At 37.8% G+C, this 17484-nt stretch overlaps 1 protein-coding gene across 3 annotated transcripts in view; it reads right to left on the bottom strand.

Annotated features, from left to right (window-relative positions):
• Positions 1 to 376: 376 nt before the first annotated feature.
• Positions 377 to 17484, bottom strand: part of Stambpl1 (STAM binding protein like 1) — a 44551-nt gene continuing 27443 nt past the window's right edge. For all 3 annotated transcript variants that reach the window (XM_070021141.1, XM_070021142.1, XM_070021143.1), the window contains 9 exons: positions 16535 to 16752; positions 15490 to 15565; positions 13549 to 13644; positions 11161 to 11518; positions 9944 to 10068; positions 7822 to 7959; positions 2102 to 2214; positions 1109 to 1208; positions 377 to 755 (listed from right to left, as the gene is read on the bottom strand). In XM_070021141.1, the coding sequence (XP_069877242.1) occupies positions 699 to 755; positions 1109 to 1208; positions 2102 to 2214; positions 7822 to 7959; positions 9944 to 10068; positions 11161 to 11518; positions 13549 to 13644; positions 15490 to 15565; positions 16535 to 16752 (1281 nt within the window). In that variant the 3' untranslated portion in view covers positions 377 to 698. The remainder of the gene's footprint in view (positions 756 to 1108; positions 1209 to 2101; positions 2215 to 7821; positions 7960 to 9943; positions 10069 to 11160; positions 11519 to 13548; positions 13645 to 15489; positions 15566 to 16534; positions 16753 to 17484) is intronic.

Genomic DNA, 17484 nt, shown 5'->3' with positions numbered 1-17484 from the left:
CACTGAGCCACTTCCCAGCCCCATACATATACTTTTTAAAAGTTTATCTAAGCCCCTCTGCCTTCAGTCTTCTAAATCCAGTCAATCAATTGTCCCAGGCTCTCTGACACTTGATTCTTGAGTTGACACCTGTTGTTCAGATGTCCTACATTGGTTAACTCTAAACATGACTCTGAGCCTGAGCTTACATGCATCCAAAAACACAGACTAGGCTCTGCCAGTAGTCAGCTGCCATGTTTCTTCTCTCATATGGAAACTGCTTCCCTAATACTACAGGAAAGGGAACAGTAATAGAGGACTTGGCTTGGAGACAACTAAACGCAGAATTTCTTGTTTGGAATTACATTTTATGAATTTAAAAAATATAAACATTTAAAGGTCTGGAAATATAGGCAGAAACATCCATAAATACCAGGCAAATTATGTGTTTGTGGGTTTTTTGCAGCACAATTTATTATCTGGTGATAGTATTTGGGTACATTAATAGATATTGATTGAATACCATGTTATCTCTCTTGAGAGAAAGCAACTGAAAAACAAAACGTCAAAATATGCGAGAGCAATAAATATCAAACTTCCTCATCTAAAATGTATAAATATAAAATATCAGTCATTTCTGGAAACATCTTAGGAAAATCTGGCAATCACATGACCATGGGCAGGGGTGTAGAGTTGATGATGCTTCGATTTGGTACTTATCACCTCAGATCCAGCACAGTTATTTTTATGTCTTTTATCAACACATGTTTGCATATCTACGGAGGGAAAAAATGGAGTTACTTCATAATGTTTGACACACGAGTGTAGGTTTCCTAATTTAAAATCTTTCCCAGTTATTAAGATATTGTCAAGTTTTTTTCAGGGAAGTAAACACACACACACACACACACACAGATAGGTAGATAGATGGATGGATGGATGGATAGATAGACGGACGGACAGACAGACAGACAGACAGACAGACAGACAGACAGACAGACAGACAGACAGACAGACAGACAGACAGACAGACAGATAGATAGATAGATAGATAGATAGATAGATAGATAGATAGATAGATAGATAGATAGATAGATATCTACCCCAAGATTCAACACTATGTACTCACACTGAACAGCCTGGGGTCCTTTGTGTGGGGATGAAAACCCTTCTTTTTACAAGCAGAAACCTCAAGCATGCCAGCATTGGTGAGCCTGAAGATACCAGTACTATATTTTGAGATGAAGAGAAGAAAAATAAGTGTAAAATTCAGGATCAATTGGGAAATCCAGGTTCTACATTTAAATGGCACAACGGATACGTTCCTCAAATAGGACAGTGGAAGGAGACACAAACTAGGAATTCCATGTTCCCTCCCCCTCACTGTTCTTTTCATGACAATCTACAAGAGAGAACCTTAGGAGAGGCAATGATTTCCAAATGCTTGCATAGAGGAAAGGCTGACATCTATCCCTGGAGGAACCTAGAAGGGCAGGTGTTTCTGATGTTTCCAATAATAGTAGTGCTGTTCGTAGCAACAGCAAATATTTAGGGAGTGCTTGCTGTGGTGTAAGGAGCTATGCTGAGCATTTTACATGCAGTATTGTCTAATTTCATTTTCACATTGATGTAGGCTAGGCAGTATAAAGTTGCTGGGACACCCAATGATCAAGTTGGCTAAGATGGGTGGGTGGATGGGTGAAGCCAGAACTTCAAAGTAAGTTTCTCTGATTCCTATGATCACATTCACTCTACAATCATCTTTTTCTTCCAAACTAGGAAAGTTTTGGAGGTCATTCAGCTGAGGGTGAATGATAAGACATAACGTTTTTGATAAGACATAAAGTAGTACACATAGATATCAAAAAAATCAAACTAGAATAACATCCCTGTTAAATGTCCATTTCAGAGTCACTTTCCTTGAAGAAAGAGAAGTCTGAATTATTTCTGCACAAGGTCCTTAGAAAACAAAGATCTCAGCACTGTAGTATTTGTATGTGGGAACTGACCATCCCCTTCTTTTCCCTAAGAGCTTCCTGGGTCACACCTAGTAGCAGGTGGACACATTGCATCCAGCAGCCCAGACCAAACATTCCAGGTCTCCCCTCACAGGCATACTTACTCTTTGTGCTTGGGGGAGCAAACAATGGCAATGGCCTCTGGGAGCATGAGCTGGTAGGAACAGTGAGTGTGGAGATCAACACTGGATAAGAACGCAGTTTGTGTGGGATGTGTCTAAGAACAGAACAGAAGACTGTCATATCAAGGAAAGTGCAGCCTAACCAGGTTCTATCAACTGTTCCTTGAGGAAATACTACATCTTTTTCTTCTTCTTTTTTTTTTTTTACCATTTTAATCAAATAAGGATTTTTCCAACAAATAGTTTATCGGCATGGTCTTTTCCTTTATACATTCCTGTATTTGTAAGGGGTCAGTGCAAGCCTGAGAAATGGCTTCCTGGAGGGAAAGTGCTTTTCCCTTGTTAAGAAACATTAAGTTACAAAGAAGGCTTTCAAATGGCTTCTCATTTAATCATCACAAGTCATTTGACATCTTTCATCCTGAGACACACAGGAAGGGATACTGGCCTAATCATACATCTGGCTAAGGAGCAGAGCTATAACTGGAAACCCTGGACCAGAAACATGTATTGAGTGATACTTCTGTGCCTTTTTCATTAATGACACAACACAGCATTTCCTAGAAACAGAAGGAGGAGGCTCCAGGCTGTTGAAAATATCAGGGATTCATCCTGTTCAGCCATCAAATGTTCACATGATTGGAAAACAAAGTAGAAGATAAATAAAAACAAATATTCCCCCCATGTAATTGTAACTCCTCTGTACAGTATGTTCACAAATAAAATAAAATTAAATTAAAAAAAAAACAAATATTCCAAGTTTCCGACTCTACACAGACTTGTGTTCATGAAAGGCAAAACCAGTGGTTCATATGTACTTATGGAAAATACATGCATGTGTTGTGATTGAAAATTTCAGATAATGTTGGTGGGAGTGTAAACTTGTTCAACCACTTTGGAAAGCAGTATGGAGATTCCTCAAAAGACTCCACATGTAGAGCTCCCCTATGACCCAGCAATCCCTCTTTTGGGCATTTACCCAAATGATCACAAACAAGGGCATATTAAGTCTACCAGCACAACTGTGTTTATCTATCACAGCATTATTCACCATAGCTAAGATATGGAACCAACCCAGATGCCCCTCAGTAAATGAATGGATCAAGAAAACGTGGTATACATAAACAATGGAATTTTATGCCTCCATCAGAAAGAATGGCATTGCCCCATTTGTTAGGAAATGAAAAGACTTGGAAAAAGTTATATTAAGTGAAATCAGCCAGGCCCAAAGAAACATAGGTCCCATGGTTTCTCTGATTTGCAATAACTAGTACATGAGTAGGACAAGTAGAAAAGGTCAAAAGCTATGGACATATGACCACATAAGATGATGTTAAGCAAAATGAACCCCAAGATAGTGACAAAAATTTCTTTCTTCCTTGCTATTGTTTGTATTTGTTTCTGATTTGCTATTATATTTATAATGTACCATGTAATTTTTTGTTTGTTTGTATGTTCCTCCCCCATGGTATAACCCCTGTTTTCACTGTATTTGATTCCAGTGCCCTGCATCTTGTATATACACTTCTTTAATTTGGGGATGGGAAGTGAAAAAACAAAATGCTTAAATAGGGATACAGGTTGACCCATTGTAACAATGAGATGTACAAGACACTATGTTGAAAACCAACTTTACAACTTTGGCTTGGGGGGGGGTGTAGTTGTGGAGGTGGGAGGGAAGGGATGGTAGGGGGAAAACAAAGGAGGCAACAATGCTCGATAGCAAATGTACTCATTACCTTGCTCATGTAACTGTAGCCCCTCTGTACAGTATTTTTACAATTAAAAACGTACACAAAAAAAGAAAATTTCAGTTAAAATCAAATGACCTTTAAAAAGACAAAGAATATGACCATCTAAACCAAGAACCGAAATGTCCTTGGTACATATTGTCTAGGTCCTCTTTCCAAGACTCACTGTATTCAGGGTGCAGACCACTGAACTTCCTTTTGGCAACATCATCATTTGTAAAGCTGGTGACAACCACTTTCTTCATGGGATTGTTTGAAGATGAAAAGGACAACCTGTACAGAGTTGTTAGGACAGTGCCTAGCACATAGAAAGCCATTGGCTCTTACTAATTGCATGGGTTGTTTTATTTTAGTGTTGTCATTATTAACTAAAGAAGAATGGGTCTATAACAATAGCTTGATGCCTTTCTATAGCAACCAGTGTAGATTGTAGAAGTGCAGGAATTAGAAATTTTTTTTCTCGTGTTGATATAATAGAACAAAGTGAAAGTCATCTGGTTATTTACAGAAACACCTTCCACAGCGAAAAATACAATAACTGCTGGTCTATAAATAATTAGATTAGCCAAAGAATAGGATTATCCTGACACTACCTCCGCCCTACCCCCACCCCTTTTTGATACTGAGATTGAACTAGACTTTGGAAATGAAAAGCATACCACTGAGGTACCCCTCTTGTTTCTACCCTAGCTTTAAAAATCCCAAATATTCAATAGGAGTGTGACTAGCAGGAACTGGCATCCTGTTGTCTTCAGGGAATTCTTTCTTATAGAAAAATAAAGCTTTCTATGTCTCTTAGTAAATATTAAGAAGTGTTCAAAGGACATACATTTGCCATGGAGGTAGTAATAAGGTTGTCAACACATTAATATGCTTGGGAATGTATCTCCAGACTGAATGCATACCACATGAGCATCTCTGAGACAAGAGAACCACTTCTCTTATGAGGAGAATGTCTCTTTCATGGGAGAAGGGTTCTCCCATTTCCTGAGTTTAAAGAAATGAAGATGATGGTGATAGTAAGGGCAGCGATTGACATTTATTGCAATGCAGGTACTAAACACATCATTGAATTCTCACAAGAGAAGATCAGGGCTATGTTTATCCACCTCTTATACATGAAGGAATGAAGGTTTGCAGTAGAATAATAATTTGCTAGAGCTCAGACAGCAAGTCAAGCCAAGAAACCTAAATCCAAATCCAATTCTGTCTGGTTCTGATTTAGATTTTCTTCCTTATGACTAATTTATATCTGAGAAAAGTTAGTTCTGGAATCTATTGCTAGTATTACAACCTCCTCCCCCCCAACAAAAATTAGCACAAAAAAAGTGCTTACAACCACTAAAGTTTAGAAACAAAAAATGTTGTTTGTATTCTTATAGAACTACAACTTGATACAGTAAGATAAATTAAAAAGCTGAGTTCTGGAATTCTAGAAGTAAGCCAACTTCATAAAATAATTTAAATTTACCATTGAAAATATTATATAAGCAGAAGACAACTGGAAAAACAAAACTTTTGCTTCTAATTTATGAATTGTTTTGTAAGATAAACTAACAACAATTTGTCTACATAATCACATCACTTAAAGGAATAACATTTTTAGGTTGCTACAATTTTTTTTGCTTTATAATGCACTCATTACAGGAATCATGCGTTGCTTGACATTGTACTTAAAATGCAGTAATTTCCAAGAAAACAGTAAGGCATATTCCTTACTGTTAGCAACAACAAATAGTGTAAAGTTTTGTAAATTCTATTGTAAATCACTGCTTATATTCATCTATATTAGTCTATATTGTTTTGCATAAATTCGGGGAGGAGAGAAGGTACTCATTAACTTCACTGAGTCGGTGAGGGAACCTGGAAATTTTGGAGGTTAGCAGTTTGTGACTAAAGGAAAATAGTAATTTATAGTCTCTTCCACCCTCTTAAATTACATAATACAATGCTTGCTAGCTATGTATGTTCTTCTGTTCCCACCCACTGCTTCTCTATAAACAAGTAATGCAAATATAAAATACAAAATGATCACTTCTTTCTTTTTTTCTTTCATTTTTCTGTCATGAGGCTTGAACTCTGGGCCTGGGCACTGTCCCTCGGCTCTTCAGCTCAAGGCTAGCACTCTACCACTTGAGCCACAGCACCACTTCTGTTTTTGTTTTTTTTTTTCTGGTGGTTTATTGGAAATCAGAGTCTCATGGGCTTTCCTGCCTAGGCTGGCTTTGAACCTTGATCCTCAGATATCTGCCTCCTGAGTAGCTAGGATTACAAGTATAAGCCACCAGTGCCTGGCTCTTTCTTTTTTATTTTAATCTTTTGGTGATACTAGGGTTTGAACTCAGAGCCTCACTACTTGCTAGGCTGGTGTTCTGCCACTTGAATCACATCTTCAGCCCCTCTTGCTTGCGATATTGGAAATGAAATCTTGTGGGCTTTACTGCTTGGGCCGGCCTTGATTTTTCAGTTCTCCAGACGTCAGCCTCCTGAGTTTCTAGGCATGAACACCACAGGCTGACTTCACTTCTTATTCTCTAGGACTCTCCAAGATACCCAAGGATATGCTCTGTAAATAGTAGCCAGTGTACTCTATGTAGAAGGTGACTTTTGCTCCTACCTGCTATGGTTGAATGATGGTGTTTCCTCCAAAATGCATGTAAAGCCTTAATATCCAATGCAAAAGTATCAAGGAATGTGACCTTTGGGGATTGACTGCTAGCACCCTTATAAAAGGGCTCAAGGTCAAGGAGTTATCGCTTTCCTTTTTGCATTTTATCAGGTGAGGACAGAGCAATAACGCCCCATTTGGAAGCAGAGAGCATCCTCTGCAGATACCAAGACCACAGACTTGATTTTAGACTTATCAGCCCTAGAACTGTAAGAATGAAATTTTTGTCCTTTATAAATTACCTACTCCAGCACAAATGGACTAAACTGGCATCACAAGCCCAGCTGTGTGGAGCTGAATAGAAAAGATTGTCCTTTAACTGGATTGAATAATGGATAACAAACAAAATGAAACAAAGCATCATCACCAATAAAAACAATTATAGTTCTAAGTCCCTAAAAAATCATGGTTAGAAATTTTCTGGCTGTATCTCACTTAACATTCAAAATAATATGAAGTCAAATATTATGATCCCCAATTTGTGGCTGGCAAAAGCTGACGTTTAGACTGCTAAAGCAACTTGATGGTGTTCCTACAGTGAACTCTTAGCAGAGCAAAGAATGTGATGTGCCACACGATTTGACTTATTAGGCCTTTCCTACTCCACAAAAAGTTCTAACACTGTGTTGGAACCCACTGTTTTTGACCCTTTGCTCTACTCCAAATCCATTTATACAATATACACTCCTTGGCTTGTAGGCATGCATTAAAATATATGGACCCTCTTCAGTCCATATAAATACTTTTTCAAAGAAATATCTTAAGAAATTAAAAATATGGGCTGGAAGGTGGCTCAGTGGTTGAGTGCTTGCCTGGCATGCATGAGGCCCTGGGTTCGATTCCTCAGCACCACATAAGCAGAAAAAGCCGGAAGTGGCGCTGTGGCTGAGCTGAAGAGCTGAGAGACAGCATCCACAACCGACCAAAAGAAAAAAGAAATTAAAAATAATTGAATGTAGATCACAAGCAAAAGGCAAAAACATATAATAACTACCTATTCAAAACAATTAAAAATCTGGCAGTAAAACCATCAGGAAAAAGTCATCTAATTTCCAAATGTTATAGGCTCTCTCTCAACTTTGAATAGCACAATAAAAAAAAAAAAACATAGCCCAGTTTTGACAGATTTAGATACAACTTCACATTGAAAAAAAGATTTTGTAATATGATGGCTTTTTTACAGCTGGAAAAAATTGAAAACAAGAAATTAATGAAATTAATTTCTTTCAGAGGAAAAGAACACACCATCCAAACATAAACCGAACCCCAAAAGTCAAACATACATGGATCCAGCCCAGAGTGAGGAGATCGTGCTGATCCTGAACACTGAATAACTCTTCTACATTCTCTACATCACAATAGTCTGGTCCCGCAGACTGCTTTGGCACAATCACATGGGTGATGGTAAACTCATTATGTGTCTGAAAAAGAATGAGCAAAAGGCATAGGACAAAAACAATGAATAGGATGTGAGAGGATTTGATACCAGAATAAAGACCACCTCTACTACTCTTATCACCCCTCCTCTCGAGCCCAAAACAAAGTGCTACTTTAACATGAAAACTTAACTTTTACCAAATGTATTGAGAATCAGCTGGTTGGAGTTCATAATCCATTTTCTTTCAAGTAGAACACATCATTTGGAAGTAGCATCCTGGGATTTGGAAGGGGGGGTGGTCTATGGGAGCTTAATTAATTAATAAATAAGGTCTTAGCCTATTAGATCTCTAATGAAACAACTCAGAACAAATAAAGGCAAATTTATTTAGAGAGAGATATACTAGTTGAGTAACTTCATACTACGACAAAGCATATTTCTGAGGGTTGTAGAGGTTGTCTGTTTTTCATCAATCCATCAATAATCCATCAATAATTTTTTTTTGTCAATCATGGGGCTTGAACTCGGGACCTGGGCACACTCCCTGAGCTCTTCTACTCACGACTTAGCACTCTACCACTTTGACCCACAGTGCTACACCCTGATTTGTCTTTTCTTTTCAAGGCTTAGGACTTTTGTTTAAGATTGGGAAACTCAGTAGGACCTTCCAAAAGTAAGTTGTTTTGCTTTTACAATTAGATAAAGAGAAAATAAAAGTAAATGATTTTCTTCACAGATAAAAAGAATTGAAAAGAAGTGGCCGGAAGTAAATGCCAATCTTCAGGTAAGAGCTGTTTGGTTGGGAGGAGCTGTGTTTTCTCATCCCATGCCCCACCCTTAGAACACAGTGTCAGCCATCCTCGCTCTAGCTCTGAGGATTTTTCTGCAAATTTGGCATTACTCCTTCTCTCTAGATTGCAAGCCCTTCTCCACTCACTCCAAACACAAAGTTAGCTCCCCTAGTTCATTCCCATGACAGGCATCTTGAACTTCTACTCTGACCACTTGGCCCCACTTAGAATCATCTGATTCTTCCCAAGGACCAGGTAACCATCATGCAGCAGGGATGAAGCTACTATAGACTACTGTATACCTAGCATGGTGTTGGAACATGTATGCTTCATGAAAGAGTGAGTGAATAACACATGCCTGGATCAACCAAAATGAGTTAGTCCACAAATCAACCTAATTAAATATTTCATATGATGTAAGGGAGGAGGCATCAGCCCCAATTCAGCCACCAGATGGGCAAAGAGGATGACTGTGTGTATTAGATAGTGGGTCACTGTGTGCTTGTCACCAGTGGATTCTTCTCTTGGAGGAAATATGATAATGAAATATTGGAATACAGCAGGTGAATGTGTGTTGAATAAAACATATTATTCTCCTTATATGTTGGATAATGAAAATGTGCCTGGATCCAGACTATAAATGGCTATCTAAAAAAGACCACCAAAGAACACTTTTAAAATAAACCTTTCAACTTTGTTTCAATGATAAACTAAAAGATGTCTCTCTTTTATCTTCTCTTATTTTGACATAGTCTTTTTACAATACTTCAGGTAATATGTTCATTATTAAGTATGGTCTGGGCTTACAGTTTGCTGAACTGTTTCCTTAAAAAAAGGGAAATCAGCTAAATTTTGTTTTATTCCATATGTATCTGAAAAGGAATTGCAAGTTGAATGAAATTGAAATGAGTGTATGTGAAATTAATGATTGCATTGGAAATTTAGTTTAGAAAGGAAGATGGACTTAGAAATCTGAATAGTCATCAGTATCACTTTTCTAGAAAAAGATTTAATTTATGGTTTGACTGATTTCTCCTACAAGTAGAATAATGCCCTTGAAATTTAAAAAATCTATTTTCCAGAAGAAGCACTCTATGAATAGTGAAATTAATCTACATAAGGCTAATGTCATAATATTTGTAACTCTGAGTGTGTTTTTATTCTGCTCTGCTTACTACAAAAAAAGCTAATTCTAAAGTATGCTGTGCAATGAGATAGGAAAAAAAAAGACCATACCAGTTTCCCACAGAGTATTCCACATGTTTCTATTCCTCTTACTGTATTTGATTCAGCAAGCAGCAGAAATTTGTGGCAAAGATCTCTTGATAAAACTACACATCTCAGTCCTTCAACCACTAAATCTAAGGCACAGAAAAAGGAGAAAAAGCTAAAAATAAATCTTGCATCTTACCCTTCAAAATGGTTCAAAAATGCAATTATCAAGTGTTTCATATTTTGTTAAGAACTTAAAAATATTGGTTAGAAGAAATGTAAAATTATAAAGAAAACTGTATAATGTTGAGATGTTTACATGCTTATGCCCTAGAACAACCATTTCCATAGGTGTATATGTTCTCATTTGGCACCTAAAATATACTACTAAATGCATAAGCTGCATAGAACACATCTTGCAAATGATACAATATACAGTAAATAGGGTAAATATTACTACAGGTTGCTTGTATCTTAATAAAGTTAAGATTACTTAACAATCTACTAATCACATTTTTGTAACTAATTAGCAGTGATGAACTTACAATGTTTACCTATCATGATTCTTAAAAAATAAATGGAATGCAAATTCCATCTGACAATGTCTGACAAAAAGAATTTCCTCTTGGGTTCTGGAATGTTGCCAGCATGGATTAGCAGCATTTAGCAATACTGCTGGCAGAAACACATACACAGCACTTGGAGGTTAGCTATTCATAGTCATAGGAACTTCCTGTACCGGGAGGATGCTATATGTACTAAGCATAAACATTTCATTGTTGAAGAAAGATCTGGTTAATTTTCTTATGATCTTCTTTCCTCTGCAATGTAAGTGTGTTTGTTGTTTGAAACATATAGAAGAAAAAGTGCTTGGCATTGTTCTCGTCGAAGGTCTTTATTTGGTGACAGAATATGGTCCTATTTATTTATTTATTTTTATGGCATTACTGAGGTTTGAACTCAGCATCTTTTTGTTAGGTTGCTGCTCTACCCCTTGAGCCAGACCTCCATTCCTGCTTAATCTCATTTACTATAATCTGATCTATAGAACCAGGCAAGATGTTGCCTGAAAGTTGCTTAAAGTATAAGCCAGAGAGAACTGAAAGGAGAGCTACGTCATTCACAGGATGTAGGGGTACTGCCCTGACCCATAACAAACTACAGACATCCTCCCAGAGGTTGTAAAAATGTGATTCTATTCGCCCAGCCTCTGCATCCTCCAGGGCCCCACCCTCACTTACTCTGAACCGCACTGAGAGTAGCTGCTGGCTTTAAGGCCCTGTTTACAGGAGGAGAATGACCAGCAAAACTAGTTGCACTGCTTTTATCCGGTTGATCGGCCAATACGTTCAGCAAGGCATTGTTCTGGTGTGTGGAGAAGCAGGACAGTGCATTGCCATCAATCTGCTCGGAGAGCGTCGGGGTCTCCTGGCTTCGCATCTGACCTCGGGCTAACTCTTGCTTCTTGAGTTGGTCTTCAAAAAACAGGAACTGCTCAGATTCTAGCTGCTGCTGACGCATCTGAGCAATCCTCTTCCTCTCTGCCTCGATCAGTTTCTGCTGCTCCAGTTTTTTGAGGATTTCGGCTTTATATTTGTTCTAAAAAATGTGATTGTCAGAAGAAAAGGTTAATTTCCAACTCAAAACACCCATGTGGGATTAGACACTTTAATCTTCCAACAAACTAGAATAACTTGACACTGATAGGCCACACAGCATCACAGCAAAAGATCTTTATTCTGACTATGACTGCAGTCATAAAGCCAAATATTTTTTAAACCAGAGACATAAATACACAACTGCTGCTAAATATTTGAAAAATCAAGGTCAGTTTTGTCTGCTCAGCCTGATCTGTTAGGTCACATGGAACAAAACATCTCACCCCACACTGCATTTTCCAATAAAGCATTTCTTTAGATATACATATAACTATTTAAATAATAAGAATTAAAACAATTAAAAACCCCCAAACTAGTCACATTTTAAGTATCCAGTAGCCACACCCAGTTGGTAGCACCATATTGGAAAGTAGCACATAGCATGTTTCCATTTTCACAGAAAGGCCAATAGGATGGAGCTGACTGGAATCTTTTGCATTTGACTCTAGAATCTACTCTCTGCTAGAATTATCACAGAGTAGAAACTGCTTAGAAGTACTTCCAAAGTGTTTTCCAACCATCTCTATCAAAACTAATCAGGAGATTTGTCAAAAGAGAAGAACCCCACAATATCCTAACAAAATATCTAATCATTAAGAGGTCAGAGAATAAAATATTCAAACAAACTTCACAACTGGTGTTGATAAAAACTGTGGTGACTCTGTAAGTGTGGATAGTTTTGGGGATGCAGCTTACAGCAGCACTTTATGTACAAGAACATCTCTGGGTCTCACTGTTGTAAATTCTTATTTTTCTGGTCTGGGGTGGGACTGACATTCTCGATTTCTAACAAGCTTTCAGGTGAAACAGGTGCTGCCCATGACCAGGGCTTACAGGCCAGTCTGTTCATCTAGTCACAGATGCTGCCTTTCTAACCCCTCAGAGGTCAGACGATGAGGTCACTGGTGTCATTCCAAGTAGAACAGGGCATTGGTGCCAAACATGCTCCCCACTGGGAGACCCTGTAGGCTCTGCTGAGTGTGGAGGGGATTTAGACTAAACATTTCTCTTCCTTGATGTTGCTTTGTCTTTGCTTCCAATATCATTGTGTGTGTGTGTGTGTGTGTGTGTGTGTGTGTGTGTGTGTGTCACAGTTCAGATCGCATCATATCTCTCTATAGTTGAGAGAAACTTCAGATGCTAAAACACCTCAGGCAAACCAGACTTCCAGCCACACCCAGAGAATGTCAGAAACCTCTGGGACCATTTTCAGAGAAAGTGAGTTTAAATTTAAGTAAGAGTCAGGGAGAGTGGCAACCTCCAGTACAAATACACACACACACACACACACACACACACACACACACACACGAAGCAAAACACCACCACTAATGATGTTATATGAATTTTTAAAGTGTATTTTCAACGTGCCATTATTTCATCCATCAATCAATTTCTTCCTTCAGTATCCTTTTGACTTTTAGACATCACGGTCATTCTGGTCTTTATTTAACAGTCAGAAATGACCATATTTGTGCGCAATAATTTTGTTTCATGTCTATGGTTAGTTGTTCCTCTACATCAACTGGAATATTGATTACAACACATAAAAATTAAATTCATATTTCCAAGGCTATCATAATTAGATACATTCTGAGTCCTTATTTTTCACTTATCTGTTCTTTTAGGAAAAAAAAAAACAAAAAAAAAAAAGAGAAGAAAAAAGCAGCCATCTGGCTCAAGGTGACTCTGGCAGGATTTGGTCAAAAGGCTCTATTTAAATAACTGCAGGAAATTCATTTTCTGATGCATTGCCTTATTAGTCATTGCCGGAAAATGAAAATACCACATCCTTGGTGCAAGTGCCCAATCTGGACATCAGCATGATTATTCTAAATAGTCATCTCATATTGCTGCATCTTTTCATGTTCACTTACATGCACATGCATTTGAAAACTCATCATCTAAAAGTGAAATTAAAAAATGTTTGCACAGAAAACAGTCATAAAATAAATGTACAATTGAACTTACTTTGCTTTGCAAATATTCTTGGTATTCTATGTTATATTTCTTTAAAAGGTCCTTTTTCAATTCATCTGTCCTTGGGAATGCAATCTCCTTCAGTTTCTTATAAAAATATATATACATAATGATTAGTTGGATTTTTCAGTGTACTTTTTCAGATCATCAGCTGAGAAAGGAAAACAGCTGGTGTTTACATCAGAAAAGCAAGCCACAAGTAATCAAAGATGCTGGTAGGAAAATAAATCTCTCTAGTCTAGCTCTCTAAAATACAACTTTAACCAGGGAAGCTAAAAATAATTATGCCTTTGTAAGGGGTGTATTAAATCTACTAGTTAGACAAGCATTTTGATTAGGCAGGTACACAGTTTTAGACAGCAGACATAAAGCGCACACTCCATATGTAAATCATGTAGGCTGAGAGTTACAAGGGACGTTAAAAGGCAGTTGGGGAAGGGTAATGATTCCTAGACATGCCCAAAGATGCAAAGCAGATTTGACACTTTTCATAAACATACAGATTAGCAGGCTTGATTCCAGATCTGATGAATTAACATCTCTCTAAAGAAGAGGACACACAGTTTTCACCTAAAAAAATTCCTAACCCTGTGTGGAGATTGTGTGTGTGTGTGTGTGTGTGTGTGTGTGTGTGTGTGTGTGTGTGTGTGTGTGTGTGTGTGTGTGTGTGTGTGTGTGTGTGTGTGTGTGTGTGTGTGTGTGTGTGTGTGTGTGTGTGTGTGTGTGTGTGTGTGTAGCTGAAAATGAGCATAGGACCATGCACATGGTAGGGAAGCCTCTATCCACTGGGCTACAATCTCAGATCTCAGTGATTGGCAATGGCAGAAAAGTCTGGAAAACCTAATATAAATTTCAGTCACAACCCTCTGTTTTTGGAGTTGAGGAAGCAAGGATCACAGAGACTGAGCTAACTTGTAGCCCGTTAGTAATAGGACACACATCTCTAACTAATTCCTTCCATCAAAATTTCCTTTATGGTTTCTATACAAAACTCTTTGAGTTAAATGAGCAAGAAAATCGAGGGACAATGCTACGGGAAGACATAGTAATGTAGGGAGTATAAGCACTGTAAAAGAGATGAACACTTGACAAAAATCTAGGAAGCCTTAAGCCTCACAGGATTTCAAGGACAGTGTTTATTATCAAATAAATACTGATCAGAGTATTTTAGGCAGGCTACTCCTGCAACATCTTATAATCCTACCTATATCCTATTTATATACTCTCTGTATATAATCCAAACCTTTTTAAAACGTAAATATAGCCATTTCATGATGGCTCACATTTGGAGGAAAATGGTGATTTTTATTGTTATGTGAACATCAGAGTTTAGTTATACAAACAAAGACAGCACAGGTCACTAGGCTATATAATTTAATGTGGCCTGACTGTATGGCTTTTTGATAGATCACCTGCCTAGCAAGAGCAAAGCCTAGAGTTTAAATATGTTACCAACAAAACACAAAAAGAATAAAAAATAATTTAAAGGGTCCAGCATTATATGGAGGGGGCCTATAGTTGCCGGAAGCATCCCTTATTAACTCATATTGATTTTTAATGAGTTACTGGTTCCAGAGCTGCACAGAACAATCAAAATAAGCCCAAATGACTACCTCAAGTAATTATATGGAAATATATAGCTATTCTTGAAACCTCTGGGAGAGACTGTAAGATAATTCCTTGTTCACTTCATAAGGTGATTGAGTAGATCCTTCTTCCTTCTTTCCTCCATCAATTAAGACACCTCACACTGGCTCAGTCCCAGTCATTAAATGTCTGAGAAGAAATCGAAACATTATGCCTAATGGAATGAATTTATTGTGCTCAAACTCTCCAGAGGAAGAAATAGAGGAAGAAAGGAAGGGGTTGTGAATCAATAATGGATACTTAGGGGGCATTTGATCCCACAGTTGAGAATCGATACCACAATACCTTCATAATATCCTGCTTTTCGGGTACTTCACATTGCTGGTAATCTCGATGGCCAGGAAGCTTTTCTACAAACAAACTAGACAAACAGCATAAAAGAGCAACATCAACAATAACAAAAAATCTCACCATTCATTATATGATTGCAAAGTCTCAATTATAGTTTCTGAAATGAAATTGAGCATCCTTTTCAAAAATGACAGGGTTAATAACTTCTTATTTTACCTACAGTCTTGCTATTGCCTTTCCATTAAAGGTTAATTTGATTCTTATTTTTTCTGTAACAGTTATTCAGTCCAACAAGGTTAAAGTCAGCACACATAGCTTCTATAACACCTAAAGTCATGTGAGTCTTTCTTAGAACCTGTAGCTAGACTTCACCCAAACCATATTTTTTATGTCTGTATGAGTTTAGAAAGATTGGTAAATCAATATTGCCATGCATTCAGAACAAAAACTCTTTACTGAAAATTTATAACTATGAGAGAATGACAACTAGAGTCCCTAATGCATTAGGAGATACTAACTGAGTTACAATTTTAACCACCTTTTTTGAGGAATAAGCTACAGCAGAAGTGAAGAGAAATCCCTGTGCATTGCTCACAGATAAAGTGAAGATACTGCTTCTACAAGGAGAGAGAATTCTCCTTTTTATTCATTGTTGTCCCTTAGTCTATTGTACCAAATCACACTTTCTAAATGTTGATGGCACATCCCATGTGTTACAGAGGGAGCTTCAATTTGGCTCCTCCCCCAGAAAGCTTATGCTCCCATGGAGGATGTGCAGAATGAAATAAACTCTATTTGTTAAAAATGCAAATGTGGGTAGTGGACCAGCTGTTGAGAGGGTCCTCTGTTCTCTGACCTTCCATTCCTCCAATTCCTGAGCCTCAGAGATCTTGTCTGGGGGTCTTGCAATACATTTCTTGGTAACTGAAAACCTTGAATTTTTCATACTTTTTGAAAGAGAAAATTGATTTAAAGTTTGAAAACTACCCTGGCACTTTTCCAATTTTCTCATTCCAAAGACCTTTACATCAAGACTTACGTTATAAATTTATTATAAAGAACAAAGGCATTTTCCAAATTTCCTTCTTCCAAGTACACAGATGCCATCCTCTCCATTTCTACTCCGGACCTGAAGTAGCGGCGTGGGGTGATGTCTTCACTGACTGTAATATTACAGCCAAGCTTGCTTAGAGCTCGGACTCGCTCCTCTGGGCTCAGAGAGACATCTGTATGGTCAGGCATGGCAGCTAACTTTTTCTGCAAAGCAACATTTGAATCTCTGCTTAGTAGGAAAAAAGTATAAGGATTGATTCATACGTATGTTTTCCATACTAAAATCCCCACACCCATGTCTAAGGAAGTCATTTCACAATAGTTAATGACATGACCAAAGCATAATCTTTTTGTACTAACATACCCAGAAGACACACACCCAGAAAAACATGTATTTTTATTGGTGGAAATAAATCTATTTTTAGGTTTCAAGGAGTAATTATATGACAGTTCCTTAGTATGCAAGTGTTCCAGATCACTTTAGATAAAATGTTATTGATCCTCCATCTGAGTTCTGTGGCATATTGCTAAGTAAGATTTTGAAGGGTCTCTAGGAGGTCACTAAGTTCAAAGCTACTCTCAGGATTTGAGTCTATTCCAGAATAGATCTAGTTTAATGAGAAGTTTTAAAAGCCTCCTTCCAACTTTACTGAATAAAAAGTTAATTTAAAAATCTCCATCAGAAGCTAGGTGCTGGCGGCTAACACTTGTAATCCTAGCTACTCAGGAGGCTGAGATGAGGTCAGTGGTTTGAAGCCAGCCTGAGCAGAAATGTCCTTGAGACTCTTATTTCCAATTAACCAACCCAAAACTGGAAGTGGAGCTGTGGCTCAAAGTGGTAGAACACTAGCCCTGAGCACAAATGCTCAAGAACAGTGCCCTAGCTCTGAGTTCAAGCCCCATGACTGACAGAAATAAAATAAAAACAAAACAACC

This window comes from Dipodomys merriami, unplaced genomic scaffold (genome assembly GCF_024711535.1).
Source record: "Dipodomys merriami isolate MVZ:Mamm:240054 unplaced genomic scaffold, mDipMer1.0.p SCAF_14, whole genome shotgun sequence".
Taxonomy (NCBI): domain Eukaryota; kingdom Metazoa; phylum Chordata; class Mammalia; order Rodentia; family Heteromyidae; genus Dipodomys; species Dipodomys merriami.
Note: the sequence above shows the minus strand (reverse complement) of the source record. Positions and strands in the feature narration are given on the sequence as shown.